We start from the raw sequence: 27,007 nt of genomic DNA on the forward strand, positions 1-27,007 counted from the left end.
TCTCTAAGCTCAGATTTTGTTACGTTCATATGACATTCATTAATTAAGTGTGATATCTTCATACAATGACATGTTTTTGCTGTTGCTTCCTTATGCGTAGAACTCGTGAACTTTGAATCGACTGGCCATAGCACTACTTAAACATATTCACATTAATGCGCTGTGAAAATCAAATATGTAGCACGCGATGCTCAACGTTTTAGATAAATGTGCGGCTTTAAAGTTTCATACTTCTCACAAAGGAAAAATGATTCTCCAGGTTTTACTTCAGGCAGCGCATTGTTTCTATAAGGTCATACATAAAAAAATTTCAGTAGCAGTCCATTAAAGTACTGTAATATCATCGTGGGGTAACTTTTCTCGTGGTTTTCGTTGTTGCCCTGAACCACGAATTTAAATCCCCAACAAAAAATGAGCCAAGTAGGATGATGACCCCCACCCCGTTTTCTGACAGTGTTTTATTCCAGTAGATTTATACAGCTACTAGTATTTGATAACTCAAGGTGAATACTATAATCTGGTAATTAAATGTTAGATCTTACGTGAGTTTTATTATTTTTAACCTTTTGAAACAAGAATTCTAAATCATTTTATATTGCTTCAATGCAAACGTTCGATAAGGTATCCAACAGCTGTAATTTTACACTCACTGCCTTAAATCGCTATGTGAGGTAAGTAAGGATAGAGAGAAAATAGAGATAAAACATAAGCAGTCAAGCAATAGTAATACTGAAAATGAAAAAAAAAATAACAAAAAATAACAGTATATGAAAATTACATTTAAAACTTATTCAAATCGATCCTTCATTCGAGTACAACTGAAGCATTTAAATCCTTCTGAACGCACATATCATTTTATCTATGCATATTTAATTCAAAAGAACAACAATCCTGTAAAATACCATAACTATTTCTTGAAACACTATTATTAATGAAACACTATGCATATACATTAATTACAGCAGAGTATTAAAACTCACACTTCACAGATTTTTGGACAAAGCTACTGTCTCAACATCGTGTCAATCAAGTCGTATGGTACTCACTAATGATTCTCAGGTAAATAATCCCCATATTGCTGAATTAAACAAATCCAGTTTTCTCAAAACCACTGATAATTAGAGTCCGATCTATTACTCATTGTCGCGTGAGCTACAATTATCCATTCAGCGTGAATTGGCTTGATTAACGAAGTTGCAAGGTTTACTAATACTGTGCACTGATCGTCACCAGTAACATCTTCATTTTCCGTAATGGCGTCCATGGCCTGTTTAGCATACCCACTCGTGGAAGTGTCACTTTAATTCTTATATGTACTCTTTATTTACTGTCAAGTCTAGTGATTAAAGTCGGTCTGCACAAGAGACAGACACAAACAAAGGAGTGATTCCACTGTTTTTCAATTTAGTTAGCATCTTCGCACTTTGGTGGGCTCTAAACACATCAGACATTGCCACTGCTTACTGACTGTATTGCACAAGGGGAAGCCAGTCACGTAGTTTGTCCACTTTTAGAATAGTGACATTGTCCACATAACGTGTCGTAGATTCTTCGATACTCCAGTGTGAGTCTGCGTGAGTCACATCCCATTGGTCAGGGAAAACAACACCCTTAGACAGGCATCTGCCAGTCTTCCCTGCGTAAATGACAGGAGAGTTCCGATTTTACTATTGCGAGTAAAATCGTAGTCGGCTTCTTGTCATCAAGTGCGGACTTGCTTAGATCCAAGGTCCTCCATCGTGCAGTCGACACCTGGTACCAGTCTGATTCCAATCTATTATAAGACAGTCTGGAATATTGTGATGTTTCACTAGTGTTAACTTTCTCCAAGAACGTTTTCTTAATGTCTTCAAAATCACGGGCAGCTGTTTTATGCTTTTCGTTCCTTTCCGCTTAACAAATCCCATACGGCGAAGTAACGACCTCACCCAATGCTTTGTGATGCGTAACGTGCCAGCTGGCTGAGAGCAATGTTTGATGATCACAGCCTGTGCCCCAGCCATTACATTCCTAATATTGGTCACTCCTCCATTAATTCTAACTTTCTTGATCCAATCTTGTATCTCCGCATCAAGCATGCTTCCTAGCATGAAAGGATTCCCCTGGGGTGATTTGGGTAACATAGAAAGTTCTTGCCCACGTTGCTTTTTTAACTGTATGTATTGGTCTCGCATACTCAGTACAGTGGTCTCACTGATCGCTACTGAATGCGCGGGTTGCCTTGGCAACACTATTATCGATGGAGTATCTGGCTATCTGTGCCCGGATTTCTTCGTTACAACTCTCCTCGCTTTCTTTCTGGGACAGCCAATGGTATCAGAGTTCTTCCTATAAAATCAGGTGCAAACTGGTGATGTGTTTTGTGAGAAGTTGTAAATGACATTTTGAACAGACGACGCAAGACAAGAGCTAGATCCTAAACATATGTTGTGATACACACTCCAAGTCGAACATCTCAATATAGTCACCAATCAGTAACGTATAGGATAAACAATCTAAGTCGAACCTCCCAATATATTCGAAATCGACAACATATACATTGTTCGTAAGTTCTTGCTTATGTTTTCCTTCCAGCAAATTTCCATCTATATTTTACGTTTGTTGCTAGCGAAATGTCTTTCACGGCCATCTTTTTTTACAAGCAGTATGTTTGTTATTTTCAGTCTGAAAGTTAACTGGTAAAGAGAGTTTTACTGTAATGGATATGTAGAATAATGGATTTGTACAATAATGGATATGTACAATAATGAATATGTACAATTATGGATATGTATAATAATGAATGTGTACAATAATGAATATGTACAATAATGGATATGTACAATAATGGATATGTACAATAATGAATATGTACAATAATGGGTATGTACAATAATGAATATGAACAATAATGGATATATACAACAATGGATATGTACAATAATGGATATGTACATTAATGGATAGGTACAATAATGGATATGTACAATAATGGACATGTACAATAATGAATATGTTCAATAATGGATATGTACAATAATGGATAGGTACAATAATTGATAGGTACAGTGTGTGGCACTGTCGGTCACACCTATGGAAAAGAGTGCGCCCTGAAGTTCAATGAGCTATACTATAATTTTGTTTTTGAAGTACATTACATTCCATGAAAAATTTAGAGAAAATATATCCAATCGATTAAAATAGCTGATTGATTATGATGAATTAAAAATCGATTTTTGCATTTGACCCGATGCCAAGTACTAATGTTTATTATATATTTTATTTAAACAGCGACTTTTTTTTAGAGATAAATATGAGGACACATATCTATAGCCACGTAGTTCACTTAGTGTAACAACGTTTATATTTTAAGAACATTCCTCGAATAAGGCATCCTTATCAGGCGATGTCGATTATTTGGGAAAAAGAATCAGCTTAGGCCGGATCGTCTATTATAATACCAACGTGTTCATCTAATTGAATCTGCAAAGTTGAAAAAAGGACACACACACACACACACACACACACACACACACACACACACTTAAGCTAATGTATGTACAGTAATAACTTCTTAATACACATGATAAAAATAGTACATTTAATTTTTTATGGGGGGGGGGCATCGATGACAAATTTGTTGTTATAATAACACCACACAAATATATCGTATTGATAAATCTAAAGGTTAACGAAACAGTGTAAACTGGGGTATGTTTTAATCAAGGATGTGGTTTGTTCTAGTGGCCATAAGCGCTTCTGATCTAATAAGGCATTAACATGTTGGGCTTTAAAGTTTTACTCAACCTTTGCTCAGTCCTAATATGCTTTTACAACTGTTTTGTGATTTTATGTTGTAAGATGATATTGCATGTAAGCTGATTGGGAGACTTAATGTTTTAATTAATAGAGTAATTAAATAAAAGGCAGGGAGATTAGTTTTATCACGCTATCAGTATGATGAAGGTAAAGCAGGGTAGGAAAAAAATGTGTTTGATTTTAATTTGATTATTCCTATGGCTGGGCATGACTTATTTTTCTTTCTTTTATTTAATTTGATCCCCTTTTGTCTTTCCTTAATCTTGTCATCATATCAAAGTAAGCCGTGGTCTATTTGTTTTCTAAGCTTATGTTTAAATCCCTACCCACTGAGAAAGAATTAGTGAACATTTGATTCCCTGTAATAAGCTTTGAACGAAACTAACAATATACTGTACTCACAAAATATGGATGAAACTAGCAGGTCAATTATTGTATAACCAGTCGATTTACTCCAACTGAAGTAAGGAAAAGAAAAGAAATTGTTTTCAATTCTTTTTCGTAATTTTAACCGGCATGTCACACGTAGAGTCCATATGACATGAAGAATTATAATATTACCCTATACTTATTTTATTCAAAATTTTTCTCACCCGAATTCAATATTGTCGGAACTGTGTACTACACTGCGCCATGTTGCACAAAACGCTACCAAGTTAGGAGTTATTTGAGCATTCGAATGCTCTGTTGAGATCCCATAAGAATAAGATAGTGTGTCTGAGTTATCAAATTTGCGTTGTTATTTAATCACAGACACACATACATACACGAACGCACGCACACAAAACGTGCTTTAAAACTATCTATGACATTAATGAATTGTTATTCCAAATATCATTTTTAACGAAACTTAAAAATGCGTGGAGAAATTGTCTACGTGTCATTCTATGTAGCTGTACGTCACGAGTTGCCTCATTACGTCACAAATGAGATCACGTTCGAAACAGCTTGTCATGGTTTCTATTAACAAGAAAGTGGATTTCTATATTTTCAGATAGAATATCACGTGTGGACATGTGTTAGTACTACATTTTGTTTACATTTTTAGTGGAGTTCAATTGGAGCACACTGGATCCTGTCACACACCGAAAGAGTTCAGTTGTCCTGACCCTTGCCCTCGGGTTTATGAGCCCGTTTGTGGAACTGACCATGTTACCTATGCAAATGAATGTGAAATGAAATGCAGGTGAGTTATAGGGTCATCGGTATGTGCGCGTGTGTGTACCTGTGTGTGTGTGTGTGGCTGTGTGTATGTGTGTGTGCATCAGTGAATGTGCGTTTTGTTTAGTCAATTTACGAACACATAGATATAGCCAGTTTTATTAATATTTTTATTATTATGTATAATGTATTAATTTCAATATATTATATCTATTTTTAGTATTTGAAGATTGTTCATTAGTCTATCAGAACTCCAGCTATTTAATGGCCGCATACTACTTGCAATAAATATAAATATAAATTTAATAAATAAATTAAAATGTATTAATCATTTTCTTATGATATTTCTTCTTTTTAAATTAATCAGTTAAATTATTGTTATAGTATTAGTTAACACTTTCACTATTTTAAGTTATTCCATAAAGTAGAATAATATAAAGTTATTCTTAAATAATTGGAAAAAAGGGACGTAATTCATATGCCAATCCCTAAATTAAGATAGTTTTAAGAGTATAACATATTATATATATATATATATATATATATATATATATATATATATATATATATATATATATATATAGAGAGAGAGAGAGAGAGAGAGAGAGAGAGAGAGAGAGAGATATTCTTGTGTATATTTGATTTAAATATATCTAATTTAATATATATTTATTTCAATGTAATTGTTTGTTTGTCAGATTAAAATGTTTTGTTTATTTTTCATTACATGCTATTGTAATGAAAATTTATTCAGTGGAGATGATACTGTTTCCAGAAAATTGTTTAATCTTTACTGTTCGTTTTAGTAAACACCAGGTGTTGACCTAGATCCTTACCTTAATTCAAAATTAGTAGCAACCACGCATTTTCTATTTTTTTAAATGACTGGTTGTTGTCGAGGTCATGATGGGACTACTTGGTGTAAGATGTAAACAATTTTTTAATTTTATTTCTTAGAGTAAAATGATTGATTTTCGTCAGGGCCACTCTGGGTGTACGTTATTTTTAACAGGTTAATAATTTCAACGAGGTTCTGGAAGATGATCACGTGACCCACCTTTTGCGTTTTAGAATACGATATGACCTTTGCTTTGGAGAGATATTTTCAGTCTGGGGCTTTTATTTTATACTGGAAAGTGTCTGTGACCAGTTTTCGAGTTTTCGAGTTATATGTTAATTTTTCTCCAGATTATTTGGACTTAAAAGGATTAATTCTTTTTTCTTGGAAAATACGTGTACTCATGTGAAATTCTTGAACAAAGACAGCTCTTTTAAAAAATGTATTCAGATTTCCAAAATCGGAGGATATTTCTTGTTTCTACAAGGAACTGTAGACTCCATCACTACAGGTTACAGCATACGTAATCGTCTTCCATCTTGGATTCTTCGTCAGGACACGAACATAGGACCATTTTATTATTAGGACTTCAAAAAATTTATTCGTGGATTATTCTTGGATTATTTTTGGATATTTTACATAATTTTTCCAGTGAAATAAACTTGTATATTTTTCAAACCTTGTTGTTTTCACTCTTTACTGTTTATAGGAGCCTAAACACGTAACATAAGAATATATATATATGGGGTTGAAATGAAAAATCGTTCAAACTTTGGGAACTCTCGTTAAAATGTATGGCAACAGGAGATGAAAACGAATGATAAATATAATTTTTTATGTCTGATCTTTGATGGTTCATACGTTTAGATATTTGTTGACTGATTTGTCTAATATATAGGATGTCACAATTTTTAAACGTAATAAAATATTTAACATTTGATGTTGCGCAGTTTAGTCAGGCGTTCAACCCAGAGAAAGAACATAGTAAAAAAACGAAAAAAAAGGTAGGACTAATAAGTCAACTTGTATATGGAAATCTAAATCATTCGTGAACTGAGTCTGTGAGATAAAAACGAAAGGAAAATGAAATTATTTGCACCGATAAAACTCGGCCAATAGCAGGAGAAAAGTAAGACAACGCAATGAAGGCTTCGTGTAAAAAATAAAAATTGGGGAATAAAATCATCTTATTTGGTTTTGTTAAAAAAATTTTGAGAAAATACTTGTTTAAACATCCTTCTGTCCACATGGCTTCGCCACTAGATGCTTACCTGTTCTTTAAGTCTATTTTATTAAATTAGATCTGCAAAGAAAATGTGATAACTATATAGTAGTTTGAATCCAATTGCGAATTAGGCCCAGTCATCGCTTTTAAGGGGTACGAATGTTTCGTTTTCCAGAGGTGTTGTAATGGCTTATGTAGGTGAATGCAAGGCCAAACGGTCAACCAATGGATGCGTATGCCCTATGATCTACACGCCCGTGTGCGGAAAGGATGGACAAACATATGGTAACGACTGCGCCATGAAATGCAGGTAAGTCTAAAAGAGATTCAGCTTTATTAGCTACTATTGAGGCCGTCGCCGGGGAACATGTGTTTCCATTTGGAGGTCCTTATTTTAGGTGATACCTGCAGGTAAACCCTAATTTGTGGACACATACATGTAACTTAATTGCACAATATGTTCTAAATACTTTTACCATCTACAAATGATAGCTATCGTTAGTTGATACGAAATGAACTTCAATAAAAGTTGGTCAAACTCCGTTCACCTCCCCACCTATTTAAGTAACAACGGTTATATCTGAAAGAAAATCGGCATCATTTGAATAAGTCTGAAATCCTTTTATACATTGATTCTTTCTGGCAAACTTGGTAAAATTATTTTAGCGAAAAGTCGTTAACATTTTTATTAGCGACTATTTCTGATGAAGGATTGGGAACGTTTGTACAGTCAAAAAGCCCTTTGAGTCGGGATGTTTTCTGTCCAATTTGGTAAAATTCTGTTTTGTGATTGTTTTGTGCGGGTTCAAATCCTACCAATTGATCGTACGATATAGACTATTGTGATGTGCTCTTTGACAATCCACTTTGCTCCAATTGCCTTGGCAGTAAAAAATAATTCTTGTATTCCTGTGTCGTAAAACACCAAAACCAACCCGTATATGATGAGGAATCGGTACATAATTGCACAACTTTGACAGCCATTAATACGACAACAGTCGCTATTAAATCAAGTGCTAATTGTTCAAGGGATTTTGGGGGAAGTTTTAAATAAAAATGTTAACAGATGAAGTACATACCGTAAGCTCACTTCATCTTGCGGCCAGGTGAGCTACGAACCGAAAGAAAAGGAAAAAACAAAAGAACAACCAACGCATCGCTGTCCTTACGTTCCAAGAATACAAGAGGAACCTGATTGTAGCCAGATTCTTGAAGACATAGTATAAAAAGTCAAGTCGAACCTCCCATCAGCAGCTCTTAGAACCAGTCTTTCCCACGTTTTCTATCAAGCAATTTTTCACCGTCGAGTTTTTGCTATTTGCTAGTGAAATCTCTTCAACAACAGATTTTCTTTTTCTGTTGCAAAGCGGTCTGGTAAAGAGAGTTTAACTTCAATATCGTATCATTTCTCGCCAAGAATAATGTAGTAACTTTTTACAGTGGTGTCGAGTTGGCTCATGAAGGAGAGTGCAAGGCGACGAATTCTGCTGAACACGCTTGTGTCTGTACCATGGAATATAACCCCGTGTGTGGCGCTGATGGTCACACCTATGGAAACGAGTGTGCCCTCAAGTGCAAGTAAACTATGCAAATTTTTGTTCTTGGTGAATCTTACGAGCGATATCTATTCTTCTTTTTGAATGTCATAAAGCTATTTTTAATTTTCTAAACACTTTTTCGCATTAGCTGGTCTGGGCGGGTATCGAACTCGCATCGAATGAATTACGAGTCCGACGCTGTACTGAGTTAGTGTGACTTCCATAAATCTAGATCTCGTGTAGAAAATAAACGTTGATGTGAACGTTAGGTGAAAATTCAATGTCAAGACGTAAACGTCGATGTGAACGTTTGCAGAAATTCTAATACGGAACAGTAGCTGGTTATGTTTGTGCAGGTCAACACAAAACGAACAAACTACAGTAAAATGTCATACCATTGATAGTGTATCAAACTAAATGCCAAGGCCAATGGAGACATTGATCAAACAGCTACCATGTTGAAAAATATAACAACGTAATACAACGCAAGCAAAAATAAGGCGAAGCGTGGAATTATAATCTTAACACGCTCATATCTGATTCCACAGGAATACTCATGTGAGATCAAACGAACCCCATGTTTCTTTTATAGTAGACCAGCTTGAAAAGACAAGAACAGAACAAAAAAAAAAACAACAACAACAACAAAAACCAACAAAATACAAATATCAAATGCAACCCCAAAAATAACTTTTGCAGTTCCAGTTTTGGTGAAGTTTAGTAAATAAAAGTCCTTCAGAACACAATGTTCCCACACAATTTCATAATGCGTACCTATAGTTTATTGTTGAAATTTCATTTCAGGGGTGTTGCAATGGCCCACATGGGGCAGTGCAAGGTGAAGAGGGCAGCTGAAAGTGTCTGCGTCTGTCCTTACAACTTCGAACCAATGTGCGGCAAGGACGGCAACACATATAGCAACACGTGCACCATGAAATGCAGGTAATGGTGAAGTCACAAAGATACATTTTTTTGTCCTGTTCAATAGTTGTTGGAGCAAACGTCTCTTAGTTATAGTAGATGATCGCTTATTTAACGAGGTAAAATATATATATATATATATATATATATATATATATATATATATATATATATATATATATATATATATATATATATATATAATGCTATGTAGTGAATTACTGGATTTTTTTATAAAGAAATAATCTTAATATTTCACTGGAGTGAAAAAATATAATTTTTCACTGGCCATCGATATACAGTGATACCATTATTGCCATGAAATTTGTAATTATACACAGACGATATTTTATTCCAGAGGTTAATATGGCTGCATATCGTTAGAAACGAGTTCAAAATTCAACAAGGTGTGAATTAGTGTCAGTCTTAATTTGCTATTTTACTCGAACCGAGAAGGAGAAATGTGTTTACTGTTTATATTTTCTATGAGAATAATCATAAAACCCAGCAGGATATAAACGGTAAACCGCTGACATCCACATGGATCTAGAAAGAAAAAGGCTTCTTAAATTTGTTATACAACACATCCTGATAGGCAATAGCTTTGAAAATACATTTGTTTTTCAAAAATGTGCTTGCTACGAATGGATAACGATATCTTTCATCTCGTGGATGAATTTTCACCCACTTAGTGCAATATATCCGTTTTTCACTAGTTTTATCCATATATATATATATATATATATATATATATATATATATATATATATATATATATATATATATTATCTCATCTAATGGAGATAATGCATTTATCATGTACTTATTACTGCTACTTTTGTATTAGCTGGTAAATATAACTGGGATTTTCACATGCATATCAATAAAAGGGATTTAAAATAGAGCTTTGAGATACATACATTTTCATGTACCTTTCTCTTCACAAGGAGAGTTTATACATTCTCCATTTTATGGAATTCTCAGATTTGAAGCTGTGTAAAAAGGACTTATTTCTGATAATTTTGAATTTGTGTCTGCTTCAGAGTCCTGCCTTAATGTAAGTGTACATTTCATGAATGAAAACAAAACCGTACACAAAAGATGAACATAATAAATTGAAGAAAATATGAGATATAAATAGAACCAGTTAAATCTCCAACCTTGCTTCGAGTCTCATGGTAAAGAACGATGATTTTGTCTCAGTGATGGCAGAGGTAAACATTCTGATAAAGGCTAATTATCACAAAACAACCAAAATATTGGTCAATCGATGGCATAGGACTTTTAGTGTTGACAAGTTTTGTGTATCATGTGGAACATCTCTAAAATGTATGATGTTAGTTCCAATGTGCAACGTGGAATATACTAATTAAGAAATAAGATAAAGCATAAATAAATAAGACTAACGTAAAAGAGCATTACACAATCCAACAACCCTCAACCCAGACAAAATTCTGACTTTTTGCAATGTGATATTCCATAGTCATTCAAATGTACAACAAATACTCATGGTTGCCTGAATTTCAGTGGAGCAGAGATGGATTACCAAGGTGAATGCAAGCAAATTGTCCCCATGGTCAAGGAGACAGAGGATGCTCCCTGCATCTGCACCTTTATGTACCAACCTGTCTGTGGTCAAGACGGACAGACGTACGGAAATATGTGCAACATGGAATGCCTGTAAGTATTTTCATACTTCCTTTTAGACATACGGTCCTAACACTAACCTTTTAATGCTGAGCGGCAAGCGAGGAAGCTGTTAGTATCATTTTTATAAGTCTTTGGCAGGACTCAGCTGGGGTTGGAACTCGCGACCTCCCGCATCAGATGCGGACGCTCTAACCACTAGACGACCGGAGGGGTCAGTTTCGAAATGTAGCTTTTAACATTGGTAGTAATGGCACACATATTTGATTATTTGTCTTTATTATTCGTACATGCTTAAGTTCGCGATGCATGGTTTTGGAAGCTAAGATGAACAACGTTGAAAAGACGTACGACGCCATGATGCATGATTGGGGCAAAACATGAACGACAGACTACATCGTACAGTTCCATGAACACCTTTAGCATGGAAGTTAAAATTTATCACCTCGAGTTGTTGTTATGGGTTTAACGCCATTTCTCAGCGCAGCTATAAATGGCGGCCAGAAAAATGGTGAGAGAAGAACCCGGGAAAGCCTCGGTAAGAACCACTGACCAACGGGAAACTGTTACATCTACACTGACCAAGCATGAGACTCAGACATAAGCGGGCAGAGGTGACATGACATTGATCGGTAAAGGCGAACGCTTTAAACCACTCAACCAACCGGGGCCCCTAAAACCTTTATTTGATATCTAAGCTGAAAAAAATAAAAAGAGGATGCAATAACATGAACAGGTGAACTTGTGTGTTATTGTCGTTGATTAAAATTTTTATACAATTATATATAATGTACGGATACAAATGGCTCATTTAAATTTAAAATCCAGTCTTTAACAATCACTTTATTTTTTTCAGTCGCGTGAAATTGGCTCACCTCGGTGAATGTGCATCAACTACTACTAAAAAATAACACAAAAGAACAAAAACCCTTCCAAGTTAGCATTTGCTGCATTCCAGGCTTCATCGATATTGAGGAAACAAAACAAATAAACATGCGTCATATATAGTTTAGTAATTGTGTCGTTTAGCAAGCATCTTTCTGACCGGATTATTTCTGGTTCAAGAGGACCCAGGTTGTATGTGATACTAGTTACAACAAGGATTAAATAACGGATTATCTACCTGGATTTTAGCCTTCAGGTGACATATCAGTGTTAAGTTTGGCATCGTTAATAATTAAAGATTCGGTTATTTGTGTTTTAAAATGAATAAAATGTAATTTCACTTGTATACCCTTTGGATTTGTTTGTTTTTATTGCGCAGTCATCATCATCTTTATTTCCTTCCATGGAAGATTACACGATATCAAAATAAATGATCTGAATACAATCAATAAATACGTATTTAAAAAAATATACAAACAAAAACAAATTAATATTAGAATACAAATTCTTACAGTATATCATTCAATAAAGTGTTCGTCATCTGCATAAGTTGCAAGTTTCAGTACCTTTATTTGCAGAAGATAGCTGCACACTGCATGACAAGGTATGCTGCATACAGGACGAATAGCTTGGAGTTTTCTTTGTCGATTACACCTGATGGTAACCTTTTACCTAAAAGATATTGTAGTTGCAGCTCATCTTCTGCATTAAATAACATAATGTGCAGGCTCAGTGGAAATTTATCAGTAAGGAAATCACAGAAAGAGTTTCTAAAATTCGACATATAAGGACAAGTAACACAACAATGAAGTATGAAGTCTGTATAAACATTCCCACATCTAATACACATATCAAGCTGTGTTTGAGGAACAGCAGCCCATAGTTTAGCTACATATATAAATACCTTAGTGTGTTGTCTGGTTTTAGCCGACTGCCACACTGAGGCAGGTCGTAAGTATTCGTGTATCGAAGAGAATCTATCAAAATCTACTTGTTTAGACATACGAACTCTCCAGAGGCTATTTTCAATTGTGCAATTATAATAATAATAATAATAATAATAATAATAATAATGAGAAGAAGAAAAGTTGATTCAAAATAAGACTTGTAATTGTAAAACATTATTTACATAAAAAAAATAAAATTAGGAAAAATTCGGTTATATCAGGGTGCAGAGTATAGTTAAAGACTGCCGTTCTTTAAAAGTATCAACAGATGTATACAGTACCACATCAATTAGAAGGTTCCTGCTGATAATGGTGCGACGGAAACAGGAATACTGAAACGTCTTACAATGACTATACATGTTGTGATGGTACTATCTTTGTCACCAAGAGTTAGTATGTGTTCATGTGGTATTTCTATCATGTTGTGGACTATTTTATATTAATTAACCGAGGGAATTCATGTTGTGGGCTACATTACATTAAAGAACTGGTTTAGAATTCATGTTGTGGGCTACATTACATTAACGAACTGGTTTAGAATTCATGTTGTGGGCTACATTACATTAAATAACTGGTTTAGAATTCATGTTGTGGGCTACATTACATTAAATAACTGGTTTAGAATTCATGTTGTGGGCTACATTACATGTAAGGCCAAGAGGTCCGCTGATGGATGCGTATGTCCTTTGATCTACATGCCCGTGTGCGGAAAGAATGGACAGACATATAACAACGATTGCACCATGAATTGCAGGTAGGTCTAGAAAAGATTCAACACAATGTACTCTTGAGGCTGTCGCCAGGAATGTATCTATGTCATTTTGTTCCTCAGAACATTTGAAGTACTCATTTTACGTTATAGCCATTATTGTGCTGACGTAACCCTAATTTTCTTATCTCGTTCGAATTCTCTAAGCTCAGATTTTGTTACGTTCATATGACATTCATTAATTAAGTGTGATATCTTCATACAATGACATGTTTTTGTTGTTGCTTCCTTATGCGTAGAACTCGTGAACTTTGAATCGACTGGCCATAGCACTACTTAAACATATTCACATTAATGCGCTGTGAAAATCAAATATGCAGCACGCGATGCTCAACGTTTTAGATAAATGTGCGGCTTTAAAGTTTCATACTTCTCACAAAGGAAAAATGATTCTCCAGGTTTTACTTCAGGCAGCGCATTGTTTCTATAAGGTCATACATAAAAAAATTTCAGTAGCAGTCCATTAAAGTACTGTAATATCATCGTGGGGTAACTTTTCTCGTGGTTTTCGTTGTTGCCCTGAACCACGAATTTAAATCCCCAACAAAAAATGAGCCAAGTAGGATGATGACCCCCACCCCGTTTTCTGACAGTGTTTTATTCCTATAGATTTATACAGCTACTAGTATTTGATAACTCAAGGTGAATACTATAATCTGGTAATTAAATATTAGATCTTACGTGAGTTTTATTATTTTTAACCTTTTGAAACAAGAATTCTAAATCATTTTATATTGCTTCAATGCAAACGTTCGATAAGGTATCCAACAGCTGTAATTTTACACTCACTGCCTTAAATCGCTATGTGAGGTAAGTAAGGATAGAGAGAAAATAGAGATAAAACATAAGCAGTCAAGCAATAGTAATACTGAAAATGAAAAAAAAAATAACAAAAAATAACAGTATATGAAAATTACATTTAAAACTTATTTAAATCGATCCTTCATTCGAGTACAACTGAAGCATTTAAATCCTTCTGAACGCACATATCATTTTATCTATGCATATTTAATTCAAAAGAACAACAATCCTGTAAAATACCATAACTATTTCTTGAAACACTATTATTAATGAAACACTATGCATATACATTAATTACAGCAGAGTATTAAAACTCACACTTCACAGATTTTTGGACAAAGCTACTGTCTCAACATCGTGTCAATCAAGTCGTATGGTACTCACTAATGATTCTCAGGTAAATAATCCCCATATTGCTGAATTAAACAAATCCAGTTTTCTCAAAACCACTGATAATTAGAGTCCGATCTATTACTCATTGTCGCGTGAGCTACAATTATCCATTCAGCGTGAATTGGCTTGATTAACGAAGTTGCAAGGTTTACTAATACTGTGCACTGATCGTCACCAGTAACATCTTCATTTTCCGTAATGGCGTCCATGGCCTGTTTAGCATACCCACTCGTGGAAGTGTCACTTTAATTCTTATATGTACTCTTTATTTACTGTCAAGTCTAGTGATTAAAGTCGGTCTGCACAAGAGACAGACACAAACAAAGGAGTGATTCCACTGTTTTTCAATTTAGTTAGCATCTTCGCACTTTGGTGGGCTCTAAACACATCAGACATTGCCACTGCTTACTGATTGTATTGCACAAGGGGAAGCCAGTCACGTAGTTTGTCCACTTTTAGAATAATGACATTATCCACATAACGTGTCGTAGATTCTTCGATACTCCAGTGTGAGTCTGCGTGAGTCACATCCCAGTGGTCAGGGAAAACAACACCCTTAGACAGGCATCTGCCAGTCTTCCCTGAGTAAATGACTTGGGGGGGGGGGGGCAGGAGAGTTCCGATTTTACTATTGCGAGTAAAATCGTAGTCGGCTTCTTGTCATCAAGTGCGGACTTGCTTAGATCCAAGGTCCTCCATCGTCCAGTCCACACCTGGTACCAGTCTGATTCCAATCTATTATAAGACAGTCTGGAATATTGTGATGTTTCACTAGTGTTAACTTTCTCCAAGAACGTTTTCTTAATGTCTTCAAAATCACGGGCAGCTGTTTTATGCTTTTCGTTCCTTTCCGCTTAACAAATCCCATACGGCGAAGTAACGACCTCACCCAATGCTTTGTGATGCGTAACGTGCCAGCTGGCTGAAAACAATGTTTGATGATCACAGCCTGTGCCCCAACCATTACATTCCTAATATTGGTCACTCCTCCATTAATTCTAACTTTCTTGATCCAATCTTGTATCTCCGCATCAAGCATACTTCCTAGCATGAAAGGATTGCCCTGGGGTGATTTGGGTAACATAGAAAGTTCTTGCCCACGTTGCTTTTTTAACTTTATGTATTGGTCTCGCATACTCAATACAGTGGTCTCACTGATCGCTACTGAATGTGCGGGTTGCCTTGGCAACACCATTATCGATGGAGTATCTGGCTATCTGTGCCCGGATTTCTTCGTTACAACTCTCCTCGCTTTCTTTCTGGGACAGCCAATGGTATCAGAGTGCTTCCTATAAAATCAGGTGCAAACTGGTGATGTGTTTTGTGAGAAGTTGTAAATGACATTTTGAACAGACGACGCAAGACAAGAGCTAGATCCTAACATATGTTGTGATACACACTCCAGGTCGAACATCTCAATATAGTCACCAATCAATAACGTATAGGATAAACAATCTAAGTCGAACCTCCCAATATAGTCGAAATCGACAACAGATACATCGTTCGTAAGTTCTTGCTTATGTTTTCCTTCCAACAAATTTCCATCTATATTTTACGTTTGTTGCTAGCGAAATGTCTTTCACGGCCATCTTTTTACAAGCAGTATGTTTGTTATTTTCAGTCTGAAAGTTAACTGGTAAAGAGTTTTACTGTAATGGATATGTACAATAATGGATTTGTACAATAATGGATATGTACAATAATGAATATGTACAATTATGGATATGTACAATTATGGATATGTACAATAATGAATGTGTACAATAATGAATATGTACAATAATGGATATGTACAATAATGAATATGTACAATTATGGATATGTACAATAATGAATGTGTACAATAATGAATATTTACAATAATGGATATGTACAATAATGGATATGTACAATAATAAATATGTACAATAATGGGTATGTACAATAATGAATATGTACAATAATGGATATATACAATAATGGATATGTACAATAATGGATATGTACATTAATGGATAGGTACAATAATGGATATGTACAATAATGATATGTACAATAATGAATATATACAATAATGGACATGTACAATAATGAATATGTTCAATAATGGATATGTACAATAATGGATAGTTACAATAATTGATAGGTACAGTGTGTGGCACTGTCGGTCACACCTATGGAAAAGAGTGCGCCCTGAAGTTCAATGAGCTATACTATAATTTTGTTTTTGAAGTACATTACATTCCATGAAAAATTTAGAGAAAATATATCCAATCAATTAAAATAGCTGATTGATTATGATGAATTAAAAATCGATTTTTGCATTTGACCCGTTGCCAAGTACTAATGTTTATTATATATTTTATTTAAACAGCGACTTTTTTTTAGAGATAAATATGAGGACACATATCTATAGCCACGTACTTCACTTAGTGTAACAACGTTTATATTTTAAGAACATTCCTCGAATAAGGCATCCTTATCAGGCGATGTCGATTATTTGGGAAAAAGAATCAGCTTAGGCCGGATCGTCTATTATAATACCAACGTGTTCATCTAATTGAATCTGCAAAGTTGAAAAAAGGACACACACACACACACACACACACACACACACACTTAAGCTAATGTATGTACAGTAATAATTTCTTAATACACATGATAAAAATAGTACATTTAATTTTTTATTGGGGGGGGGGCATCAATGACAAATTTGTTGTTATAATAACACCACACAAATATATCGTATTGATAAATCTAAAGGTTAACGAAACAGTGTAAACTGGGGTATGTTTTAATCAAGAATGTGATTTGTTCTAGTGGCCATAAGCGCTTCTGATCTAATAAGGCATTAACATGTTGGGCTTAAAGTTTTACTCAACCTTTGCTCAGTCCTAATATGCTTTTACAACTGTTTTGTGATTTTATGTTGTAAGATGATATTGCATATAAGCTGATTGGGAGACTTAATGTTTTAATTAATAGAGTAATTAAATAAAAGGCAGGGAGATTAGTTTTATCACGCTATCAGTATGATGAAGGTAAAGCAGGGTAGGAAAAAAATGTGTTTGATTTTAATTTGATTATTCCTATGGCTGGGCATGACTTATTTTTCTTTCTTTTATTTAATTTGATCCCCTTTTGTCTTTCCTTAATCTTGTCATCATATCAAAGTAAGCCGTAGTCTATCTGTTTTCTAAGCTTATGTTTAAATCCCTACTCACTGAGAAAGAATTAGTGAACATTTGATTCCCTGTAATAAGCTTTGAACGAAACTAACAATATACTGTACTCACAAAATATGGATGAAACTAGCAGGTCAATTATTGTATAACCAGTCGATTTACTCCAACTGAAGTAAGGAAAAGAAAAGAAATTGTTTTCAATTCTTTTTCGTAATTTTATCCGGCATGTCACACGTAGAGTCCATATGACATGAAGAATTGTAATATTACCCTATACTTATTTTATTCAAAATTTTTCTCACCCGAATTCAATATTGTCGGAACTGTGTACTACACTGCGTCATGTTGCACAAAAAGCTACCAAGTTAGGAGTTATTTGAGCATTCGAATGCTCTGTTGAGATCCCATAAGTATAAGATAGTGTGTCTGAGTTATCAAATTTGCGTTGTTATTTAATCACAGACACACATACATACACGAACGCACGCACACACAACGTGCTTTAAAACTATCTATGACATTAATGAATTGTTATTCCAAATATCATTTTTAACGAAACTTAAAAATGCGTGGAGAAATTGTCTACTTGTCATTCTATGTAGCTGTACGTCACGAGTTGCCTCATTACGTCACAAATGAGTTCACGTTCGAAACAGCTTGTCATGGTTTCTATTAACAAGAAAGTGGATTTCTATATTTTCAGATAGAATATCACGTGTGGACATGTGTTAGTACTACATTTTGTTTACATTTTTAGTGGAGTTCAATTGGAGCACACTGGATCCTGTCACACACCGAAAGAGTTCAGTTGTCCTGACCCTTGCCCTCGGGTTTATGAGCCCGTTTGTGGAACTGACCATGTTACCTATGCAAATGAATGTGAAATGAAATGCAGGTGAGTTATAGGGTCATCGGTATGTGCGCGTGTGTGTACCTGTGTGTGCCTCTGTGTGTGTGTGTGTGTGGGGTATGTGTGTGTCTGTGTGTGTGTGTGTGCATCAGTGAATGTGCGTTTTGTTTAGTCAATTTACAAACACATAGATATAGCCAGTTTTATTAATATATTTATTATTATGTATAATGCATTAATTTCAATATATTATATCTTTTTTTAGTATTGAAGATTGTTCATTAGTCTATCAGAACTGAAGCATTTAATGGCCGCATACTACCTGCAATAAATATAAATATAAATTTAATAAATAAATTAATTATAATGTATTAATCATTTTCTTATGATATTTCTTCTTTTAAAATTAATCAGTTAAATTATTGTTATAGTATTAGTTAACACTTTCACTATTTTAAGTTATTCCATAAAGTAGAATAATATAAAGTTATTCTTAAATAATTGTAGAAAAGGGACGTAATTCATATGCCAATCCCTAAATTAAGATAGTTTTAAGAGCATAACATATTATATATATATATATATATATATATATATATATATATATATATATATATATATATAGAGAGAGAGAGAGAGAGAGAGAGAGAGAGAGAGATATTCTTGTGTATATTTGATTTAAATATATCTAATTTAATATATATTTATTTCAATGTAATTGTTTGTTTGTCAGTTTAAAATGTTTTGTTTATTTTTCATGACATGCTATTGTAATGTAAATTTATTAAATGGAGATGATACTGTTTCCAGAAAATTGTTTAATCCTTGCTGTTCGTTTTAGTAAACACCAGGTGTTGACCTAGATCCTTACCTTAATTCAAAATTAGTAGCAACCACGCATTTTCTATTTTTTTTAAATGATTGGTTGTTGTCGAGGTCATGATGGGACTACTTGGTGTAAGATGTAAACAATTTTTTAATTTTATTTCTTAGAGAAAAATGATTGATTTTCGTCAGGGACACTCTGGGTGTACGTAATTTTTAACAGGTTAATAATTTCAACGAGGTTCTGGAAGATGATCACGTGATCCACCTTTTGCGTTTTAGAATACGATATGATCTTTGTTTTGGAGAGATATTCTCAGTTTTGGGCTTTTATTTTATACTGGAAAGTGTCTGTGACCAGTTTTCGAGTTTTCGAGTTATATGTTAATTTTTCTCCAGATTATTTGGACTTAAAAGGATTAATTCTTTTTTCTTGGAAAATACGTGTACTCATGTGAAATTCTTGAACAAAGACAGCTCTTATAAAAAATGTATTCAGATTTCCAAAATCGGAGGATATTTCTTGTTTCTACAAGGAACTGTAGACTCCAGCACTACAGGTTACAGCATACGTAATCGTCTTCCATCTTGGATTCTTCGTCAGGACACGACCTTGAAATCATAGGACCATTTTATTATTAGGACTTCAAAAAATTTATTCGTGGATTATTCTTGGATTATTTTTGGATATTTTACATAATTTTTCCAGTGAAATAAATTTGTATATTTTCCAAACCTTGTTGTTTTCACTTTTTGCTGTTTATTCGAGCCTAAACACGTAACATAAGAATATATATATATATATATATATATATATATATATATATATATATATATATATATATATATATATATATATATATATATATTAAAACGGTGAATCCAATAGGTTTCCTTTAACAGACGTTCCAACTTAGAATCGACTATGTCAATTGGGGTTGAAATGAAAAATCGTTCAAACTTTGGGAACTCTCGTTAAAATGTGTGGCAACAGGAGATGAAAACGAATGATCAATATAATTTTTTTATGTCTGATCTTTGATGGTTCATACGTTTAGATATTTGTTGACTGATTTGTCTAATATATAGGATGTCACAATTTTTAAACGTGATCAAATATTTAACATTTGATGTTGCGCGGTTTAGTCAGGCGTTGAACCCAGAGAAAGAACATAGTAAAAAAACGAAACAAAGGTAGGACTAATAAGTCAACTTGTATATGGAAATCTACATCATTCGTGAACTGAGTCTGTGAGATAAAAACGAAAGGAAAATGACATTATTTTGCACCGATAAAACTCGGCCAATAGCAGGAGAAAAGTAAGACAACGCAATGAAGGCTTCGTGTAAAAAATAAAAATTGGGGGATAAAATCATCTTATTTGGTTTTTTTTTAAAAAATTGAGAAAATACTTGTTTAAACATCCTTCTGTCCACATGGCTTCGCCACTAGATGCTTACCTGTTCTTTAAGTCTATTTTATTAAATTAGATCTGCAAAGAAAATGTGATAACTATATAATAGTTTGGATCCAATTGCGAATTAGACCCAGTCATCGGTTTTAAGGGGTACAAATGTTTCGTTTTCCAGAGGTGTTGTAATGGCTTATGTAGGTGAATGCAAGGCCAAACGGTCAACCAATGGATGCGTATGCCCTATGATCTACACGCCCGTGTGCGGAAAGGATGGACAAACATATGGTAACGACTGCGCCATGAAATGCAGGTAAGTCTAAAAGAGATTCAGCTTTATTAGCTACTACTGAGGCCGTCGCCGGGGAACATGTGTTTCCATTTGGAGGTCCTTATTTTAGGTGATACCTGCAGGTAAACCCTAATTTGTGGACACATACATGTAACTTAATTGCACAATATGTTCTAAATACTTTTACCATCTACAAATGATAGCTATCGTTAGTTGATACGAAATGAACTTCAATAAAAGTTAGTCAAACTCCGTTCACCTCCCCACCTATTTAAGTAACAACGGTTATATCTGAAAGAAAATCGGCATCATTTGAATAAGTCTGAAATCCTTTTATACATTGATTCTTTCTGGCAAACTTGGTAAAATTATTTTAGCGAAAAGTCGTTAACATTTTTATTAGCGACTATTCCTGATGAAGGATTGGGAACGTTTGTACAGTCAAAAAGCCCTTTGAGTCGGGATGTTTTCTGTCCAATTTGGTAAAATTCTGTTTTGTGATTGTTTTGTGCGGGTTCAAATCCTACCAATTGATCGTACGATATAGACTATTGTGATGTGCTCTTTGACAATCCACTTTGCTCCAATTGCCTTGGCAGTAAAAAATAATTCTTGTATTCCTGTGTCGTAAAACACCAAAACCAACCCGTATATGATGAGGAATCGGTACATAATTGCACGACTTTGACAGCCATTAATACGACAACACTCGCTATTAAATCAAGTGCTAATTGTTCAAGGGATTTTGGGGGAAGTTTTAAATAAAAATGTTAACAGATGAAGTACATACCGTAAGCTCACTTCATCTTGCGGCCAGGTGAGCTACGAACCGAAAGAAAAGGAAAAAACAAAAGAACAACCAACGCATCGCTGTCCTTACGTTCCAAGAATGCAAGAGGAACCTGATTGCAGCCAGATTCTTGAAGACATAGTATAAAAAGTCAAGTCGAACCTCCCATCAGCAGCTCTTAGAACCAGTCTTTCCCACGTTTTCTATCAAGCAATTTTTCACCGTCGAGTTTTTGCTATTTGCTAGTGAAATCTCTTCAACAACAGATTTTCTTTTTCTGTTGCAAAGCGGTCTGGTAAAGAGAGTTTAACTTCAATATCATATCATTTCTCGCCAAGAATAATGTAGTAACTTTTTACAGTGGTGTCGAGTTGGCTCATGAAGGAGAGTGCAAGGCGACGAATTCTGCTGAACACGCTTGTGTCTGTACCATGGAATATAACCCCGTGTGTGGCGCTGATGGTCACACCTATGGAAACGAGTGTGCCCTCAAGTGCAAGTAAGCTATGCAAATTTTTGTTCTTGGTGAATCTTACGAGCGATATCTATTCTTCTTTTTGAATGTCATAAAGCTATTTTTAATTTTCTAAACACTTTTTCGCATTAGCTGGTCTGGGCGGGTATCGAACTCGCATCGAATGAATTACGAGTCCGACGCTGTACTGAGTTAGTGTGACTTCCATAAATCTAGATCTTGTGTAGAAAATAAACGTTGATGTGAACGTTAGGTGAAAATTCAATGTCAAGACGTAAACGTCGATGTGAACGTTTGCAGAAATTCTAATACGGAACAGTAGCTGGTTATGTTTGTGCAGGTCAACACAAAACGAACAAACTACAGTAAAATGTCATACCATTGATAGTGTATCAAACTAAATGCCAAGGCCAATTGAGACATTGATCAAACAGCTACCATGTTGAAAAATATAATCACGTAATACAACGCAAGCAAAAATAAGGCGAAGCGTGGAATTATAATCTTAACACGCTCATATCTGATTCCACAGGAATACTCATGTGAGATCAAACGAACCCCATGTTTCTTTTATAGTAGACCAGCTTGAAAAGACAAGAACAGAACAAAAAAAAAAAAACAACAACAACAAAAACCAACAAAATACAAATATCAAATGCAACCCCAAAAATAATTTTTGCAGTTCCAGTTTTGGTGAAGTTTAGTAAATAAAAGTCCTTCAGAACACAATGTTCCCACACAATTTCATAATGCGTACCTATAGTTTATTGTTGAAATTTCATTTCAGGGGTGTTGCAATGGCCCACATGGGGCAGTGCAAGGTGAAGAGGGCAGCTGAAAGTGTCTGCGTCTGTCCTTACAACTTCGAACCAATGTGCGGCAAGGACGGCAACACATATAGCAATACGTGCACCATGAAATGCAGGTAATGGTGAAGTCACAAAGATACATTTTTTTGTCCTGTTCAATAGATGTTGGAGCAAACGTCTCTTAGTTATAGTAGATGATCGCTTATTTAACGAGGTAATATATATATATATATATATATATATATATATATATATATATATATATATATATATATATATATATATATATATATTGCTATGTAGTGAATTACTGGATTTTTTTATAAAGAAATAATCTTGATATTTCACTGGAGTGAAAAAATATAATTTTACACTGGCCATCGATATACACTGATACAATTATTACCATGAAATTTGTAATTATACACAGACGCTATTTTATTCCAGAGGTTAACATGGCTGCATATTGTTAGAAACGAGTTCAAAATTCAACAAGGTGTGAATTAGTGTCAGTCTTAATTTGCTATTTTACTTTGAACCGAGAAGGAGAAATGTGTTTACTGTTTATATTTTCTACGAGAATAATCATAAAACCCAGCAGGACATAAACGGTAAATCGCTGACATCCCCATGGATCTAGAATGAAAAAAGCTTCTTCAGTTTGTTATACAACACATCCTGATAGGCAATAGCTTTGAAAATACAATTGTTTTTAAAAAAATGTGCTTGCTACGAATGGATATCGATATCTTTCATCTCGTGGATGAATTTTCACCCACTTAGTGCAATATATCCGTTTTTCACTAGTTTTATCCATATATATATATATATATATATATATATATATATATATATATATATATATATATATATATATATATATTATCTCATCTAATGGAGATAATGCATTTATCATGTACTTATTACTGCTACTTTTGTATTAGCTGGTAAATATAACTGGGATTTTCACATGTATATCAATAAAAAGGGATTTAAAATAGAGCTTTGAGATACATACATTTTCATGTACCTTTCTCTTCACAAGGAGAGTTTATACATTCTCCATTTTATGGAATTCTCAGATTTGAAGCTGTGTAAAAAGGACTTATTTCTGATAATTTTGAATTTGTGTCTGCTTCAGAGTCCTGCCTTAATGTAAGTGTACATTTCATGAATGAAAACAAAACCGTACACAAAAGATGAACATAATAAATTGAAGAAAATATGAGATATAAATAGAACCAGTTAAATCTCCAACCTTGCTTCGAGTCTCATGGTAAAGAACGATGATTTTGTCTCAGTGATGGCAGAGGTAAACATTCTGATAAAGGCTAATTATCACAAAACAACCAAAATATTGGTCAATCGATGGCATAGGACTTTTAGTGTTGACAAGTTTTGTGTATCATGTGGAACATCTCTAAAATGTATGATGTTAGTTCCAATGTGCAACGTGGAATATACTAATTAAGAAATAAGATAAAGCATAAATAAATAAGACTAACGTAAAAGAGCATTACACAATCCAACAACCCTCAACCCAGACAAAATTCTGACTTTTTGCAATGTGATATTCCATAGTCATTCAAATGTACAACAAATACTCATGGTTGCCTGAATTTCAGTGGAGCAGAGATGGATTACCAAGGTGAATGCAAGCAAATTGTCCCCATGGTCAAGGAGACAGAGGATGCTCCCTGCATCTGCACCTTTATGTACCAACCTGTCTGTGGTCAAGACGGACAGACGTACGGAAATATGTGCAACATGGAATGCCTGTAAGTATTTTCATACTTCCTTTTAGACATACGGTCCTAACACTAACCCTTTAATGCTGAGCGGCAAGCGAGGAAGCTGTTAGTATCATTTTTATAAGTCTTTGGCAGGACTCAGCTGGGGTTGGAACTCGCGACCTCCCGCATCAGATGCGGACGCTCTAACCACTAGACGACCGGAGGGGTCAGTTTCGAAATGTAGCTTTTAACATTGGTAGTAATGGCACACATATTTGATTATTTGTCTTTATTATTCGTACATGCTTAAGTTCGCGATGCATGGTTTTGGAAGCTAAGATGAACAACGTTGAAAAGACGTACGACGCCATGATGCATGATTGGGGCAAAACATGAACGACAGACTACATCGTACAGTTCCATGAACACCTTTAGCATGGAAGTTAAAATTTATCACCTCGAGTTGTTGTTATGGGTTTAACGCCATTTCTCAGCGCAGCTATAAATGGCGGCCAGAAAAATGGTGAGAGAAGAACCCGGGAAAGCCTCGGTAAGAACCACTGACCAACGGGAAACTGTTACATCTACACTGACCAAGCATGAGACTCAGACATAAGCGGGCAGAGGTGACATGACATTGATCGGTAAAGGCGAACGCTTTAAACCACTCAACCAACCGGGGCCCCTAAAACCTTTATTTGATATCTAAGCTGAAAAAAATAAAAAGAGGATGCAATAACATGAACAGGTGAACTTGTGTGTTATTGTCGTTGATTAAAATTTTTATACAATTATATATAATGTACGGATACAAATGGCTCATTTAAATTTAAAATCCAGTCTTTAACAATCACTTTATTTTTTTCAGTCGCGTGAAATTGGCTCACCTCGGTGAATGTGCATCAACTACTACTAAAAAATAACACAAAAGAACAAAAACCCTTCCAAGTTAGCATTTGCTGCATTCCAGGCTTCATCGATATTGAGGAAACAAAACAAATAAACATGCGTCATATATAGTTTAGTAATTGTGTCGTTTAGCAAGCATCTTTCTGACCGGATTATTTCTGGTTCAAGAGGACCCAGGTTGTATGTGATACTAGTTACAACAAGGATTAAATAACGGATTATCTACCTGGATTTTAGCCTTCAGGTGACATATCAGTGTTAAGTTTGGCATCGTTAATAATTAAAGATTCGGTTATTTGTGTTTTAAAATGAATAAAATGTAATTTCACTTGTATACCCTTTGGATTTGTTTGTTTTTATTGCGCAGTCATCATCATCTTTATTTCCTTCCATGGAAGATTACACGATATCAAAATAAATGATCTGAATACAATCAATAAATACGTATTTAAAAAAATATACAAACAAAAACAAATTAATATTAGAATACAAATTCTTACAGTATATCATTCAATAAAGTGTTCGTCATCTGCATAAGTTGCAAGTTTCAGTACCTTTATTTGCAGAAGATAGCTGCACACTGCATGACAAGGTATGCTGCATACAGGACGAATAGCTTGGAGTTTTCTTTGTCGATTACACCTGATGGTAACCTTTTACCTAAAAGATATTGTAGTTGCAGCTCATCTTCTGCATTAAATAACATAATGTGCAGGCTCAGTGGAAATTTATCAGTAAGGAAATCACAGAAAGAGTTTCTAAAATTCGACATATAAGGACAAGTAACACAACAATGAAGTATGAAGTCTGTATAAACATTCCCAC

At 34.5% G+C, this 27,007-nt stretch overlaps 2 protein-coding genes across 2 annotated transcripts in view; both read left to right on the top strand.

Moving 5' to 3' along the window:
* The window catches only part of LOC149796792 (uncharacterized), a 29,371-nt gene extending 17,012 nt beyond the window's left edge, over positions 1–12,359 (top strand). The window contains exons 12-17 of the mRNA XM_089961443.1: positions 4,847–4,984; positions 7,198–7,332; positions 8,463–8,600; positions 9,365–9,502; positions 11,009–11,161; positions 11,985–12,359. Coding sequence (XP_089817569.1) covers positions 4,847–4,984; positions 7,198–7,332; positions 8,463–8,600; positions 9,365–9,502; positions 11,009–11,161; positions 11,985–12,039 — 757 coding nt within the window. The 3' untranslated portion in view covers positions 12,040–12,359. The remainder of the gene's footprint in view (positions 1–4,846; positions 4,985–7,197; positions 7,333–8,462; positions 8,601–9,364; positions 9,503–11,008; positions 11,162–11,984) is intronic.
* Positions 12,360–13,629: 1,270 nt separating this feature from the next.
* On the top strand, positions 13,630–26,516 carry LOC149796793 (uncharacterized). Its single transcript, XM_089961444.1, has 7 exons — positions 13,630–13,714; positions 18,845–18,982; positions 21,353–21,487; positions 22,618–22,755; positions 23,519–23,656; positions 25,166–25,318; positions 26,142–26,516. The coding sequence occupies exons 1-7, from the start codon at positions 13,656–13,658 to the stop codon at positions 26,194–26,196; spliced, it is 816 nt and encodes a 271-aa protein (XP_089817570.1). The 5' UTR covers positions 13,630–13,655; the 3' UTR covers positions 26,197–26,516.
* Positions 26,517–27,007: the final 491 nt, after the last annotated feature.

This window comes from Sinohyriopsis cumingii, chromosome 6, assembly GCF_028554795.1.
Source record: "Sinohyriopsis cumingii isolate HCF-2022 chromosome 6, ASM2855479v2, whole genome shotgun sequence".
Classification (NCBI taxonomy): domain Eukaryota; kingdom Metazoa; phylum Mollusca; class Bivalvia; order Unionida; family Unionidae; genus Sinohyriopsis; species Sinohyriopsis cumingii.